The sequence below is a fragment of the Grammomys surdaster genome, unplaced genomic scaffold (assembly GCF_004785775.1).
Source record: "Grammomys surdaster isolate TR1022 unplaced genomic scaffold, NIH_TR_1.0 205, whole genome shotgun sequence".
NCBI classification, from domain to species: Eukaryota; Metazoa; Chordata; class Mammalia; order Rodentia; family Muridae; genus Grammomys; species Grammomys surdaster.
In genome coordinates, this window is record NW_021604650.1 from 6,102,344 (window position 1) to 6,119,121 (window position 16,778).

A 16,778-nucleotide genomic window follows, 5' to 3' on the forward strand; every position below is an offset into this window, starting at 1 on the left:
TCTCTCTCTCTCTCTCTCTCTCTCTCTCTCTCTCTCTCTCTCTCTCTGTGACAGAGAGAACTCTGAGCTTTAATGAAGGGCTTGCTGTGCAAGTCTGAGGATCCCAGTTAGATCTCCAGAACCCATGTAAAAAGCCGTGTGCATCAGGATGCTTTTGAAACCCCAGTGCTGAGAGGTGGGATAGAGGAATCGCTGAGTCTGGATCTGTGAACTCCAGGCTCAGTGAGAGACCCTGCCTCAAAAAATAAAGTGGAGCGGCTTGAGAGATGGTTTAGAGGTTAGAGCACATTCTGTAAACACTTGAGTTCAGTTCCCAGTACTCACATCACAACCACCTGACAACTTCAGCTCCAGGGCAACTGACACCTCTTGCCTCGTGCACTCATATGTGCACACATGCACAGATGCATGCATTTAAATGTGTGCACAAATACACATGCATACCCACATGTTTGTGCACATACATGCACATACACATGACCATACACATAAAAAATTAAAAGTAAAGGTTAATCTCAACAAACTTAAGGTGGAACTGAATAGGAGGACCTCTTGATGCTGACCTCTGCCATCCACATGTGTATGCATGGGTGTACACCTGTGTATATACAACAACAAAAGAACACATGACTCTGTAGTTAGTGCCACTGCCTCTGCTTGCTGTGCTTGTGTGACAAGACAGACACACATCTTCCCTCCTTTCTGCAGGCCTGTTATGCACCGGAATGTTCGCTACAACTGCAGAGTCATCTTTCTCAACAGGTAGGTGAGGGCAGCTAGCATACCTGTGCTTGGCCCTTGTTGAGGATACCCTTGTGGGATACCCCTTAGTGAGCACAGCACACTGGCCCAGTGGTTCCTATGAATCTCCTTCTCTGGGGCTCAGCCACCCTCACTCAGGCTAGAGGAGGAGACTCAAGGTTGGGTTTGTTTGGGTTTTTTATCCTTGCCACCTGGACAATAGACAAGGTGAGGAAAGTCTCCTTGTCACACTCCCCAAACCACCCACAGCCTACAGCAGAGTGTACATGGTGAGGGGATGGAGCCATGGAAGACTTCTTCCCCACCCCAAACAGAAATCTTCAGTTTAGAGAAAGAAGGAAGGGAGGGAGGGAGGGAGAAAAGAAAAAAGAGGTTTGCTCAGGGCCCTGATCTTAAGCCAGCTCAGTAGCCATACCTTATCCTGTGGATAGATTTTGTAACAGTGGCCTGCGTGTCCCAGGTGTTTGGTGTGAACAGTTTTTTTCACCTGTTTTAGGAAGATCCTGCTCATCAGACCCAAGATGGCCTTGGCCAACGAAGGCAACTACCAGGAACTGCGCTGGTTCACCCCCTGGGCCAGGAGCCGGTGAGTGGCAGGTTCTTCAGCTGCAGTGTGGTCCCAGCCACACACTAAGTGTTCACTAAATGTCCTCAGCAGATGCAGCCTCAGCTGGGAGGTGAGCCACTGAAGGGAGTGGCGAGGTGGGGAGGACTATTCCTGCCGTTCAGACATGGTCAATTCCATGCTGTCAGTTCAATCTGAACCAGAAGAAACCATAAAATGTCAGCCACCAGACACTGTAACTGTTACAGTCACTGGTCACTCTTAAGTGGATAGATACTATGTCTCCAATTGTCCTTTATAGCAAAACTCTCAGCATAGTCCATTTGGCCATTGGGAACAGGTCATTCTTCATTTGGGGTCAGGGGACTGTCCTGTGCAGTATATGATGGTTAGAGATACCTCACCTTCTGAGTAGAGTTTATTAACAAAAATTACCCCTGAGCTAGGTAGACATGATTGCACATACTCTTCATACCGGTGCTTAGTGTCACCATTGGCTACATAGCAAGCTCCAGGTCAGCCTGGGGAACATGGGACTCCACACTTTACCAAATGTTTCCTAGGAGACAAGATGCCCCCAGTTGGGAAGCCCTGCTCTGTATTTTAAGTTATTGCCTTAGTCAGTGTTCTATTACTCTGAAGAGACACCATCACCATAGTAATTTGTTTAAAAGAAAGCATTTAATTGGAGTTTGTTTACAGTTTCAGAAAGTTAGTCCAGCATCGTTATGGATGGGAGCATGGCAGCACACAAGCTGACATGATGCTGGAGAACTAGTTGATAGTTCTATATCCAGATCCATAGGCAGCAGGAAGAGAGAGCCCCTTGGGCCTAGCTTGTGCTTTGTAATCTCAAAGTCCATTCCCCCTACCCTCCCAGTCCCCTAACACACTTCCTCCTACAAGGCCACACCTCCTAATCCTTTCAAATAGTGCCACTTCCTAAGCATTCAAATATATCAACCTATGGGGGCCATTCTTATTCAAACCACTGCAAGGCCACACCTTCTATTAGTACCACTCTCTAGGTCAAGCATATTCAAACCACCACATTCTACTCCCTGGCCCCCACAGGCTTGTTCAAACACATGAGTCTATGGGGGCCATTCCAAGCCGTAGCATAATGCAAAATAGATTTAGTCCAACTTCAAAAGTCTCACAGTCTTAAACAGTCTCAACAGTGTTAAAAGTTCAAAGTTTCTCCTGAGATTCATCCAATCACTTAACTGTAATTCCTTATACAATTAAAATCAGAAAAGCAGATCACATTCCTCCAACATCACAGGATATACATTACCATTCCAAAACATCATAGTTAGGAAATACCGGACCAAAGCGAGGCCAAAATCCAGCTGAGCAAACTCCAAACTCTGCATCTCCATGTCTGATGTCAAAGAGCTCTTCAGATCTCCAACTCCTTTCACCTTTTTGACTGCAGCAAACTTCTTTCTCTGGGGTTGGTTCCACTCCCTGTTAGCAGCTTTCCTCGGCAGCTGTCCCACAGCTCTGGCATCTCTAACATCTTTGTGTATCCAAGACAACTTCAACCTTATCCCTTCTTTTTCCAATGTCTGGGATCCACACATGATCTTCTGGGCTCCTCCAAAGGGCTTGAGTCACTCTCCAGCTCTGCCCTCTGTAGCACTCCAGGGTCTGGTTGTCTCCACTCCACTGCTGCTGCTGTTCTTGGTGATCATTCCATGGTATTGGCACCTCTAGTACGATGGCATCTGCTGCTTCACTAGGCTTCACTAATAGCCTCTCATAGACTCTGTTCATGGTGCCAAGCCTCAACTTCTTTGCATGACTCCTTCAGTCCTGGGCCATCAACTGCAGCTGAGGCTGCACCTTCTCCAATGCCCTTCCTTGGCCTCTCACAGTGCCAAGCCTCAGCTGCTCTTCATGATCCCTTCATGCCTTCAAAACAAGTACCACCTGGGTGACTCTTACACATTACCAAGTCCAGCTGCAGCACGAGGTACAGCCTTGTCTATCTCTGGAACACAGCTTCTGTGTGCTCTCAGAAAACACTTCCCAGAAGATTTCACCTCAGTGATGCTGGTCTCTTCTTAATCACCGCTAATTTCTTAGCTCCAGCCAACCAGCATCAGTTGTCCCAGTAGTCCCTTCTATTCTTTACTCTAAAGCCAGGGCCACAGTTCTGCTGCTTCCTGGGGCTGCAACATGCCTCCCCCCCCTTGTTCTATTACATTATCACCAGCTTTTTTGTTTTACAATTCCTTCACTGCCAAAGCTTGGTTGCCCCAGAACTTGCTCTGTAAACTGACCTGGAACTCAGAGATCTGCATGCTGTTTCCTGAATGCTGAGATTAAAGGCATGTACCACCTTGCCTGGGCCTAAGCTTTTCATGGCCGCTGTTCTTCAAGATCTGGATCAAAAGCCTGTGTCTTCCAGCCTCAAGATCTGGATCACAGTTGTGCTCTCCGTTTATGGATTGTAGTTCACTTAAGATTAAAAGTCCAAATGAAAACAATAACCAAGATCCTTGTTCAACTGCAAACGCATAAACATTAAACTTATCTGGGTGGGATCTTGCCTTGAGATCACCACTTCCTTAATCTGTCTCCTTGAACATAGGAGCCAGCTCCATTCTACTTCCTGGTGTCCCTTTGTTTTTTGAACCATACATTTTATTTACATTTTCTTTCTAAGCTTGCTATGCTCCATCAAAATGTTCTTTATGAAAGTAAACCACAGCACAAAGTCTAAATTGGGTTGTCTTAAGACCCACTTTGTCAATTAATTTGCAATTAATTTGACTCTTTTAACCTTGGCCTCAGATAGACTCTTCAGACAGGGCAAAAAGCAGTTACAGTCTTCACCAAAATATTACAAGAGCAGTCTCTTGGCCACATATTAAAACTTACTGAAACTAAAAATACTAAAAATCCTCTGAAACCTCGAGAGCCAGCAGGCCTCCACAGTTTAGATCACCCTCAGTAACAATGTCTTCCATAGTCCTACTAGGATAACCCATTAAGCCCCACTTACAGCATTCCACTGCTTTTCAGAGTCCCAAGACCCACATTCCTCCGAACAAAAGCATGGTCACGCCTATCACAGCAATAACCCAGTCCCTGGTACCAACTTCTGCCCCAGGGTTTTCATTGCTGTGAAGAGACACCGTGACCAAGGCAAGTCTTATAAAGGACCACATTTGTTTGGGGCTGGCTTACAGGTTCAGAGTTTCTGTCCACTATCATCATGGCAGGAAGTGTAGCAGCATCCTGGCAGACGTGGTGCTGAAGAAGGAGCTGAGAGTTCTGCATCTTAATCAGAAGGCAGCCAGAAGACTGGCTCCTCAGGCAGTCAGGAGGAAGGTCTCTGCCCCACTCCCGCAGTGACACACTTCCTCCAACAAGGCTACACCTCCTAATAGTGCTACTTCCTGGATCAAGCAAATTAAAACCACCACAGAAACAAACAGAAAAATGTTCAGTGTCTAAGCAGTGCACTTGGAGTGGGCTATCTGAAGTTAGAAGTGCCAGCTTTTTATTTTATGTGTTTTTATAGAAAGTCCACTGGCATAGGTCTTTAGACTTTCTGGACCAAATGTATGTGTGGCATAAGGTCCTGGGTACCAGGAAGCATGACACAGGCACACAGAGGCACAGCCACCTGTCCACACAGAAGCCTATAACAGACTCATCCACACAGGGATGTCTCTGCCTCTGTCTGTCAAAGGTAGTGGACTGTGACTCTATTGTCTCATTGATATGTTAGGTGTAGTCATGTCTCTGGGTGAACTCAGGACTTTTCCAGGGTTGGAGATCTCACCTGATTCTCCCTTGGAACAGTGACCTAAGTCCAGTCCCTGTAACACCCAGTCTCTCAGAAAACACTAAGAGGCAGAGGCACCCCTGTGTGGATGAGTCTGTCATAGGCTTCTATGTGGATGGGTGGCTGTGCCTCTGTGTGCCTATGTCATGCTTCCTGGTACCCAGGACCTCATGTCTGTGGGATGGTAAACCATGCCAGGAAGCTTGGTAAGGTAGAGCAGGTCTGAGTCCCCAGGGAACTCAGGATACATACCTGAGACAGTTGGTGGCTCTCTGTTCCCTGCCAGATTCCTGGCCTGGAACATGCGCCACACTTTATATATAAGGAAATGTGGCTTGTGTTCACATAGGCCCATAACAGAGCTCTCCATGCCAGTAAAGGCACCTAGAGGCCCTGAGGATCTAGCCAATAAGCTTCCCTTCTTAGACATTCCTCCCTGCAAGAGATATTTAACCGTAGAGTCCACCCTGAGAAGTCCATATGCATCCATTTTCCACAATGAACAACCAATAAACAGTCTGGAACCAAGGATTGTCTCTTTCATCTACCACTGCCATAAGGAGTGTGGAGAAGTGTGTCTACAGAGCCGCAGCTTAATTCTCCTGTAGAAGGCCTCTCTGCATTCCGAGCAGTAACCACTGCCAAGCTAATAAAAATCACTGCTGAGCTAAGTCAGAGCTCCCCCCACCCCAAGGCTAGTCCTCTCAGCAGCGCCTGGATGTCTAAGGGTCTGAGACTCACTGTGGGCCCAGCCTTGTCACAGGCCCAGGAACCTCCGATACTTCGTTCCTGACTCCTCTGTGTGGCTCCCCATGGATGACTGGGTGCCCAGGGGTCTGGGAACCCCAGCTTCAGCTTTCCCACATCTCAGACGGCATTTTCCCATGCCCTGAGCACCCAATGGCTGTGGCGTGGGATAAGCAAAGTCAAGTACTTCCTGCCTTTCACCCCCTCAGCGGCAAAGCCCAGCAGTGGAGTGGAACTCGGACCCACACATCTCAGCTTTACCATGCTTTGATTTTTTTTCCCTTTCAGACAAACTGAGGAATATGTTCTCCCTCGGATGTTACAGGACCTGACAAAGCAGGTGCATCCTCCCCAGGGCTTCCTGACGGTGCAGGCTGAGAGTGGACACAGGAGGAGCTCTTGGGTAGTCAGAGCATAGTTAGGCAGGTGGAACCTCCATGCTGAGTGTCGGAGGGCTGATTACAAGGCAGGCTGCAGGAATCAGCCCTGAGGGGGTAGACTCCGATTCAGGGACAGTTCTAGAAAACCAAAGACAACCAGCTCGTGGTGGGCATATCCCTGAGCTTTGTCCTCTTGCACTGTGGACCTAGGATTGTGGTTCCTCTTGCAGCCTTGGTGAATGGTGACAGTTTTGGTGGCAGGAGATGGAGTGGAGGAGAGCACCTGTTGCAGCCGCAGTAAAGCTGTGGGGCCTGTAGTCACGAGTGGGGAAATGCGAGGGAGAGCCTGGGATCAGGAGAAGTAGTATATGCTGGGGCAGGGCACACCCATGGTGAGGAAGAAAAGCCTTAGGCCTGGGACGGTACATCAGCCTTCAGGAAATCAGACCAGTGTGTAGCCCAGTAGATGGCCCTGGGATCTAAAGTGGTCTTTTCTTTTCACTGCAGAAAACTGTCCCCTTTGGAGATGTGGTGCTAGCCACCCAGGACACCTGTATTGGGAGTGAGATCTGTGAGGAGCTCTGGACACCACGAAGGTCAGCCAGCTCTCTGTGCCGCCCATTCCCCGTCCTGGGCCAGCCAGTGGGAGGACCCAAGCTTTGCAGCCTCCTAAGGTCAAATGTCCTTAACCGTGGAGGTAGCTAGCTAGCTAGCTAAGGGCTAGAGGAGCCCGTCAGTCACTCCAGTTCTCTCCACAGCCCCCACGTCGACATGGGCCTGGATGGTGTGGAGATAATCACCAATGCCTCGGGCAGCCACCATATGCTACGCAAAGCCCATACCAGGGTGGATCTGGTAACCATGGCCACCTCCAAGGTGAGCATTGGGCAGGGTGGGTAGAGCATGGTCATAAGTTAGGAGTTTATCAGGGAGCCCCTAGGAGCAGTGGCAACTGGGACAGGGCTCGGCCACTTCTGGTTCATGCTTAAGGCTGTGGTTGCAAGCTGTATTCTATTGCCATGCCTGGTCTCTCCCAGACTCCTCTTCCTGGTATCACCTGGTCCAAACTGCCATCATTCAAAGCAGATTCTGTTGATACTGCTGCAACAGGGAGCCAGGGTGTGCTCCCATCCGTGGTTGCCATGGAGACTCATACCAACTTGCATGTACCTGCCACTGACCTTGGACACAGTGGAACACTACTGTTAGTCACTGGTGCAGATAGACATGTCTCAGGTTGAAGATGGGCACAGGTGAGTGATAGCATCCAGCCCTCACAGAGGTCACTCAAGGTCACCAGTGCTTCTGGTGGCCCCAGAGCTCAATGCTGCCACACCACACTGCTCTAGCTGCAGTGGTCCTGCCAGATACAGTCAGCAGCACTGCACTGAGAGCTGAAAAAAGTAAAAGTGGATTTATGGGATGCCTGATACCTGGTGTCATGTGACACGATTCTTGGGAAGACCCAACACAGGTCTACTCACCCCAGATAGGGAACCAAGAAGAGACCCAAAATAACAATAACACCAAAGTTCAACATGGTAAACCAATGAGTTCATTGGAATTACCCAGCAGTGTAGGTGAGGGGTTACAGACAGGAGCAGGGATGAATCAAAAGCATCTGTATCACCAAAGTCCATCAATAGCTCATAAAAGCTGGAGTCTTGGAGCTTTCCTCAAACTTGCAGGCAGTTTGACAGGTCAAAACATCTCTTCCAGGCAGTTTGGCTGATCTGAGAGCCTCTCAGCAGTCCTTGCTGTTTATGTCATGGAGAGGGAGGGGCCTTGTGCATCTGGTGAATTTCAGGAACTTCCTGAGACTTGTAGATTATTGACTTCCCAATTTTTTTTTTTTGACTTCCCAATGTTTTAATTTGAAGGAAATTGTAATATATCTGGCAAGGTCACATGAATTGGAGCTATAGGGCTTGTGTTCCTTCCTGCATCTACCATCTTTATCAGAGTCTGGATGCCAATGGCAACTTGGGACCAGGTGGAGAATGGCAGTCTGGTGCATCTAGGTATCTTGTACAATGCTAGTTCCAGTCATAGGTTGTATCCATACTGTCACCTGTATTTCTTCTAGAATGGTGGTATCTACCTGCTAGCCAACCAGAAGGGCTGCGATGGTGACCGTCTCTACTATGATGGCTGTGCCATGATTGCTATGAACGGGAGCATCTTTGCCCAGGGCACTCAGTTCTCATTGGATGATGTGGTAATGGGCCAAGCATGGGAATGGGGAGCAACCTTCACACTGCCAAGTCAGTTGACTGCCCATCTGTATAGCGCCCTCTCCCCTGAGTGTGAGGAGGGATTCCCCTTAGGACATGCTTTAGCTGAACATAGAGCAATGGAAAATGTTCATGCTGAATATGGACTGTAAAAGTTGCTTTTATTCTCCTGATGTAATTGTCATCTTGGAGGCTTAGTGTCTCCATCTGCTAACCTAGATCTAGTCCTGAAAGCTTCTAGCCCCTGTATAATCTCATCTAGGCCTAGAATGTCTTCAGCCTCTGAGAATTACTGTTGAATAAACTCACCCTTCCTAACTCTTTTTGATCTCTGGCTGCCTGATTCAACTCAGCTGTTCTGGCTCAAACTCCTCTCTAAGCTGAATGATTCAATTTGGCTGCTCTGGCCTTCTCCTGAATTGTTCTACTTGACCTCAAACTAAGTCTGTCCATCTCTTCTGATCTTATGGATCCTTCTCATTCTCTGGCTCCTTCTGTCTAGCTTGTTCTCATTCTCTCTCTCTCTCTCTCTCTCTCTCTCTCTCTCTCTCTCTCTCTCTCTGCAACCTGCCTCTGTACAATTGTCCCAATAAAACTGCCCTGTTTCTCTGCACTGTTCTCTTAAGTAGCTTCCCTTTCCTCTATTCTTGTGAGAGTTCATACCCTATTCTGTCAAATCTTTCTCTGATTCGTTGCTTTGCCACTCAGTTAGCCATCACTTCTAAACGTGGGTGCTTCCTTCTACAAACTGATTTTACCTTCATAGTTTGGAACTAAAGGTGTGTACTAAGAGCTGAGCCATACCACAACTAGAAACAAGTTTGTTTGTTTGTTTGTTTGTTTGTTTCAGCACATAACACAGTCTCAGAATTCACAGTGTGATCAAATATCCTGCAACTGTGGACTACAGAGAAGGACCCCAGGGTGTGAACACATTAAGGCAGATGCCCTGTGTCTGGGACACGGGGACACCTGGCTACATGCAGGGGATAGTGGGCTTGTTTGACCCATTTTAGAAGCTGACAAGATGAAGCCCCCCATCGAGGCTTAGCAAACACTAGGCTTGATCCTGTCATAAGAAATGGTGACCACCAGGCTTAACTGGGGACATTATTCTTAGGGGAGTTTGGCCTAAGACCAATCAGTTTCCCCATGGTCTGGTCAGCCTGCATTAAAGGGAGGCCTTCCTCTAGCATATGTAACTTTTCTAGTTAGTGTGACAAAACACCCAACAGATGTTCTTTAGAGAGGGAAGGTTTACTCTGGCTCACAGTTTGAGGGTGCAATCCGTCATGGTGGGAAGGCCTGGAGGCAGGAGACTGAGGCAGCTGGTCACATGTGTCCACAGCCAGGAAGCACAGAGATGCACACAGGTGCTCGCCTCCCTTTCTCCTTTTTCTTCAGCTTGGGACTCCAGCCCGTGGGCTGGTGCCATCCACACTTGGAGCACATCTTTCTACTTCAATAAACCCAGTACACTTCCTTTGAGACAGGACCAGAGATTTGGTTCTGTGACGATTCTAAATTGTATTGAGCTGACAAGCAACATTAACCATCACATCCCACTTGGACCCTGAGTGTTGGGAAACTCCCGTTGGAAGGGGTTTTCTAAGCATATGAGGCCAGCCAGGCAAGGGACAGAGTGGAAGTACCACAGTTCTTCAGCAGATGGGCTGGAAGGCAGAGGGCAGCCATACACAAACCCCACTAATCCACCAGAGGGGCTAGTGAACTGCATGCTCAACGCCTGGAAGATGTGGGTGTTGGCTGCCATGTTGCTTTCCCTGTTGATCCCACCCCCATCTATCTTCCTCTGCTCATGGGATGGCTGCAGCGGCTCCAGCCATCCCATCTATAAATGGCTGTGTTCAGAGTTGAAGAAGAAACATTTGCTTTCTGTGTGTCTTTCAAGTAAAAAAAATACACTCCTATCTCAAGTTACTGACAGAGTTGTGTCTCCTGCTATAACTAGGGGGTTGCTGGGAAATGTCTAAATGTAGTCCAGGTGCTGGTGTCAACTGACAGATGCAGCTGGAGAGAGTTCAGGTCTCAGCAGCTTCCATGTCAGGCAGCTCTCAGTCCCCTGTAACTCTAGCACCAGGAGTCCAGTGCCCTCTTCTGGCCTTTACAGGAACTGCATTCACATGCACATATACGCAGGCCCACACATACTTTTGAATAAAAATAAAACACTCTCTTTTCAAAGAGGAAAAGGTTCAGGAGGGCAATGGTGCCCCTGCTGTGAAAGGTTTGACCCATGCACGTGAGACAGCAATCCTGTGCTTTCTGTCTGCTTCCTCACCCAGGAGGTGCTCACTGCCACACTGGACCTGGAGGACGTCAGGAGCTACAGGGCAGAGATCTCATCTCGGAACCTGGAGGTAAGTGCCCTGGAGACACCAGCCTGAGTGCTCAGACAGGCCTTGCAGGTGGCCCGGCATGCTGTGGGCTTGGCCAAAACCATGGGGCCAGCATGTGAAACCATGCAGAGATCTGTCAGCTTGTTCCCTTCCCCTGCTCCATACCTACCACTGGTCTGCTTTCTGCTTGTAACCATGGGAACACTTTCAGAGATAGCACTGCACCACATCTGCTGTTGTATGCCTGGCTCCTCTCACTAAGTATAGCGTCCTTGGAGTCCACCATGTGGAAGCATAGTGGGCCTCTGCTCTTTTTCAGGCAGGGTACAGTGGTATTCTACCCAGTGGCTAAACCACTGAGTGTCTACCCGCTACTCCAGAGTTTTGGGTGAGCATAGGTTTTTTTTTTTCTCCTGGGTGTGTCTGTCCAGGAATAAATCCTCTGGTTCACGTGTGGCCCTCACATTCAGGCTATTGAAGAGGACTGCTCTCCTGGGTGGCTGTTCCCCCTCCTATTCCCGCAGTTCAGGGAAGCTCTGGAACTTCTCTGCCTTTGCAAGCACTGTCTGCAACTATCAACTTTGATCAGTCCTTCCCACTTCCCCATGAGGCTGTCTGTGTCTCTGATGGCTGCTGGAGTCCTGTGCCTTTCCCGTGAAGGCTCCAAACTGCAGCTGTCGCTGTGTCCTGATGTCTCCCCTGACAGGCAACCAGGGTGAGCCCATACCCCCGGGTGACAGTGGATTTTGCCCTTTCGGTCAGTGAAGACTTGTTGGAGCCAGTGTCAGAGCCTGTGGAGTGGACATACCACAGACCTGAGGAGGAGATAAGGTGGGTGCCCACCCCCTGGGCCTAGATCCTATTGCTTTGTGGACACCACTGTCCCAGTGGCTGCCAAGGTTTGTCAGATGTGGGGGCTGCAAGGACTCCCAGAGTCCACCCAGCATAGGTGTTATGCTTCATTGGGGTTAGAGATTCAGTGACTGCTGCATAGTGAATTCAAGGACAGCCAGAACTACATAGTGACATAGTGAGGCCTGTCTAAGGAAAAAAAAAAAGATGCTGTGGCTGATGAGACCAGGCCAGGCTGCCTGGTTCTTCTCAGGGTAGTCTTCCTGAACTGTGATCCTGACCTCTGAGGCACTGTTCCAGACCTCAGTGTGGTACATGAGGTATCTCTGGGGGGTTTCCAGCAGACTTGTTTCATAGCTAAAATGCCTAAATTGACATGAAGTGCATATAGAAGATAGCCCAACAAGAGCCCAGGCCCAGGGTTGTATCTCTGCACTGCCTTCTGGGGCCTCCATGCAGGGCTACTGCATACGTACGGTGAGCCAGGCTTATAGCTCCAGACTCAACACTGTCATCTCCTGCAGCCTCGGACCTGCCTGCTGGCTCTGGGACTTCCTTCGACGGAGCAAACAGGTAGGCTGGTTTTTCTCCATGTGCTCTCCTAGTTGGTGTGGGAGTCTAGGGTGGGTTAATGATGTTTTTCTTTGGGGGAGTGTATGTGATCTGGCCAGAGGCCAGATGGATGAAGCCTGCTTTGAAACTGGTGGTCTGTGGAGCTGTCGAGAGATGGAGGAATTCCCACATCTCCTGATATGTGCTCATCATAGAACTGCAAAGGCAGCCTGGGACCCAGGACAGCATCTCTTGTCCTTTAGAAAACCTCTGTCAACCACGTGTCGTTTGTCCACCTCTGGGATGGCGCTGAGCCCTGCTTTCCTGTAGGGCTCTGGGACTCACAGGGTTGTGCTAGGCTGAGGACTGGGTGGGGCACAACCTATCTGCAGCTTGGTTTACACAGTACTTGGCCCCTTCCAGGCTGGATTTTTCCTGCCCCTGAGTGGCGGTGTGGACAGTGCAGCCAGCGCCTGCATCGTTTACTCCATGTGCTGCCTGGTCTGCGAGGCTGTGAAGAGCGGAAGTAGGTCACATGATGTCCGTTGATCTGAGGAGGGTGTCGGTTCAGAACCAGGCAGAGAGCACTGTGGGTGAGGGAGGCTTCGTGGCTGGGGACAGATGTCATCTGTTCTACTCAAGTCCCAGAACCCAGACCCAGCAACAGCCATTCCTGGGCAGTTAGATGATGTGGCCTTGTCTGCCTGCCGCTGTCTGTCAGAAGTCAGCCCTGGGGGCAGACACAGGTTTTGGGGTCTGGCAACCTAGATCAACCTTATTCCTCCATGGGCGTAGTGATACTGAGAATAGTCTGAGCAGCACAGGAGCTGGAAGTTAGCCTGGAACAAAACACAGTTAGCCCAGTGCAGAGCAGTGAGTTAACACAGCTAGCCCTGTGAGAACAGGGGCCAATGTACAGGCACCTGGGAAAGGGACCTGCTCCTTTTTTTTTTTTTTTTTTAAACTATGGGCAATGGACCAGGCTAGATTTGTGGTCTCTAGAGTTATTAATGGGAGCTAGATGCAAGGGAACTTGGGAGATGAACTGTGGGAGATGGATTGTGGGACCTTAGCATCAGACCGGGGTAAGCTGGATGGGCTCTAGAGATGAACTGGAGTTAACGTATGGGTGCTTAGGATCAGACTGGGGTGCCTAGGACCAATAAAGGCTCCAGGGAGATAGACAGAGGCTGGCACTTGGAAGATGTTGCCTGGCTGCATGGGTGCTTGGGAGGGAGGCCAAGACTTTGTGCAGATAGTGGTTCTCATGCTGCCATGCTGGTCCCAGATCAGCAAGTGCTGACAGACGTCCAAAGCCTGGTGGACGAGAGCACCTACACCCCTCAGGATCCCCGGGAGCTCTGCGGACGGCTGCTCACTACTTGCTACATGGCCAGCGAGAACTCCTCCCAGGAGACCCACAGCAGGGCCACGCAGCTGGCTCAGCTGATTGGAAGGTAGGACTCCATGGTATGCTGAGCTCAGGCTGGCACCATGGCAAAGGTGAGAGCTGTGGCTGCAGGGTCTCCATGTGCCTCTGGCAGCTGAGTGAAATGCTGCTGTGAGTGGAGTCAGAATTTAAGGAAACAATACAGCCAAGCCCCAGACTACACAGTTCACATGTACACACACAATACACGTGTGCATGTACATGCATAAACATGTGCCACCCAGCCTTGCCCCTGCGTGCAGATGCAGGTCAGAGATTCCTATCAGCAGGATACCATAGAGCTGGTCCATCAGGCTTTGGACATAGCTTGCAGGCTGTGTGGATCAAGGAGACTTTTCCAAGAGATGTGACTGCCTCATTCAGAATGTTCTTTTATTCCGGCTCTTTGGGAAAACAAGAAACTGCCTGTCACACAGCCAAAGCCTCCCACCAGCAGTTCTGTTCTTGGGCTTTTGCCCAAAGGAGTTACAAGTCCAAACAGTTCCCTCTGTGGGATGTCCCTGGTTATCAGCTCGTCACAGTAATGAGAGGAGGGAGTGACCCAACTGCCCATTGGCTAATGAATGGCTAAACAAAATGCCATCTGTGCACACTGTAGATTATTGCTCTGAAGTAAAAAGGTGTGGAGTGCCTTTGCAGCGTAAGTGACCCCTAGAACTGTCATGCTGAGTGAAACACAGCAGGTGTTAAAGGCCACGGCATGCACAACTGCATTTTCATGAGTCACCCAGACAGGCATATACATAGTGGATCTGTTAGTCCGACAGTGGGCTGGCGAGTGTCAAGCTGGGGTGATGAGAATGGTGAGGGATGGTTACTGAGCAGGATTCCTTTCCGCGGTGGCGAGCAGTAATGGTTTTACAGTGTTGTGACTGTGCTGACCATGGCTGAGTCCCATGCTGTTGGGTAATAGAGGACCAGAGAGATGGCTAGTAGGTAAAGGCACTTGCCACCAAGCCTGATTGATGCCTGAATTCAATCCCTGGGACCCACGTGCTGTAAGGAGAGAACCGACTCCCAAAAGTTGTTCTCTGACCTCCACACACGTGCCATGGAATGTGTGTCCCCTCCGATACATGTGATAAGAAAAACAATTTTTTTAAATTTATATTTCAATTATATATGTAGTGTATGTATGTGCATGTGAGTGACAGAGTGTATTGAATCCCTGAAACTGGAGTTATGGGTGATTATGAGCCCCCATGTGGGTTCTGGGAATCAAATTCAGGTCCTTTGGAGAAGTAGTCAGCGCTCTTAATTACCAAGCCATCTCTCCAGTCCCAAGGGCTTTTTGAGACAGGTCTTGCTCTGGAGCTCTGGCTCACCTGGAGCTCTCAGAGACCCACCTGCCTCTTTCTTTCCCAGTGCTGGGATTAAAGGCATGCACCACTAAACCTGGGCCCAAGAAATGTTTTTGAAGGAACTTAAGGCATGTCTTAGCACACTGCACTGACTCCTCTCCCCTCCCCCCAGCTACCACATCAGTCTGAGCATCGACACTGCTGTCAAGGCTATCTTGGGCATCTTCAGCCTGGTGACCCGGAAGTTCCCTCGGTTCTCAGCACACGGAGGGAGCAGCAGGGAGAACCTGGCCTTGCAGAATGTGCAGGTAGGTGTTTGAACCTGGCTGTGGTCCTCACAAAGACATGAAGGGGAAGGTAACGGCAGACAGGAGCCTGGGGATGAGATGGGCAGTGCTGGATTAATCTTCTGCAAGTCTATTAGTGACACTGGCCACACAGCCATGCTTTGGGTCTGTGAGTATGCATGTGTGGGAAAGTGTGTGTGGGCGTGTGTGCCCGTCTGAGCCTTGGAGAGGCTGTGTGCCAGAGCATGACCACACACGAGTAGATGTGGGGACCTGTGCATTTCATCCAGGCCTGCCATGGCTGGCCCTGCCCTATCCCTGGGCTGTCCTGGTTAGCCTATATGCCTCGTGTCAACAGGGAGAGAAAAGGTTTCCAGGGTTTGTCTGTTTGGGTGTCAGCATGCCATCTCTGTTTGCCCTTTGTGTTCATGGCCACCTCTCCAGTGGTAAATGGTGTGGAGGGCACTGCTGAATATCTTCCTGGCCACCATTACTCAGTGCTGGCCTCCTGTCACTCCTGGTGCTATTACCTACTGTGGACTGGTGCAGGGGGAGCCTGGAAGGCTTCTCCCAACACGGCACGGCACAGCTTGATTCAACCTGTTTGTGTTCTAGCTCGGTTGCCCCTGCACTAGGATTACATTGTAGTGCAGCTGCTTCCTGGGTCCTAGCACAGGATAACTCCCTTTTCCCCTCACCCAGGCTCGGATTAGGATGGTCCTTGCTTACCTGTTTGCTCAGCTGAGCCTCTGGTCTCGGGGTGCTCGAGGAAGCCTCCTTGTGCTTGGATCTGCCAATGTGGATGAGAGGTGCGTGTGGCTGGGATGGACTCAGGCACCCCAAGTCTCTAGATGGAAGTTTGATCCTTTCAAGACACAGTCTCCCTGTACTCTCAGGATCTCCAGAGAGTGCAGACCAAGACACTTCTGTCTTTCCCCAGCCCAGCTCACACTCATCCACTCAGGTGATTTCTGTCCCTGGTCTACCTCCAACTCCTGTCAGCCATGCTAGGAGCCCCACCTCCTCTTCCTTTCCTGTCCCATGCATCAAGGTTATGTCACTACAAACAGTTTTCCAAACAAGATGGCTGTTTTTCTGTGTGAACTGAAGACAGATCCCTTTATTCTTTGCTTTAAAAACATCCAGTGGATCTCGTTTCCAGGAACAGTCCACCCAACCTCTGACCCAGCAGTGGAGACTGGTAGATCCCCTTCCCAGGCTCAGTTTTCCCTCTTTCTCTGGGTGAGCCACCACACCTCCTAACTGCCCCCACTTACTCCTTATTAGCTGAGGAATTTTAAAACATCATGTATTCATTGATTAGTCTTTTCACCTGTCTAGTCAAAAACTGAGTCACCCATCTGTCCATTCATTCATTACTCTGACCACCCATCCACCAGCCAACCCACCCACCCATCCACCCATCTATCCATCCATCTACCCATACATACATACATACATACTATATACACACATACATCTACCC

The 16,778-nt window shown here is 49.6% G+C and overlaps 1 protein-coding gene across 4 annotated transcripts in view; it reads left to right on the forward strand.

Moving 5' to 3' along the window:
• Nadsyn1 (NAD synthetase 1) overlaps positions 1–16,778 on the forward strand; it is a 29,301-nt gene that overhangs the window by 5,820 nt on the left and 6,703 nt on the right. For 3 of the 4 annotated variants that reach the window (XM_028771070.1, XM_028771071.1, XM_028771072.1), the window contains exons 4-16: positions 709–762; positions 1,259–1,348; positions 6,165–6,216; positions 6,764–6,852; positions 7,015–7,132; positions 8,343–8,474; positions 10,797–10,871; positions 11,557–11,681; positions 12,227–12,275; positions 12,678–12,780; positions 13,543–13,711; positions 15,178–15,313; positions 15,995–16,101. In XM_028771070.1, the coding sequence (XP_028626903.1) occupies positions 709–762; positions 1,259–1,348; positions 6,165–6,216; positions 6,764–6,852; positions 7,015–7,132; positions 8,343–8,474; positions 10,797–10,871; positions 11,557–11,681; positions 12,227–12,275; positions 12,678–12,780; positions 13,543–13,711; positions 15,178–15,313; positions 15,995–16,101 (1,299 nt within the window). Of the gene's footprint in view, positions 1–708; positions 763–1,258; positions 1,349–6,164; positions 6,217–6,763; positions 6,853–7,014; positions 7,133–7,426; positions 7,510–8,342; positions 8,475–10,796; positions 10,872–11,556; positions 11,682–12,226; positions 12,276–12,677; positions 12,781–13,542; positions 13,712–15,177; positions 15,314–15,994; positions 16,102–16,778 lie in introns of those variants that run through there. The other variant, XM_028771073.1, reaches the window with a different exon arrangement.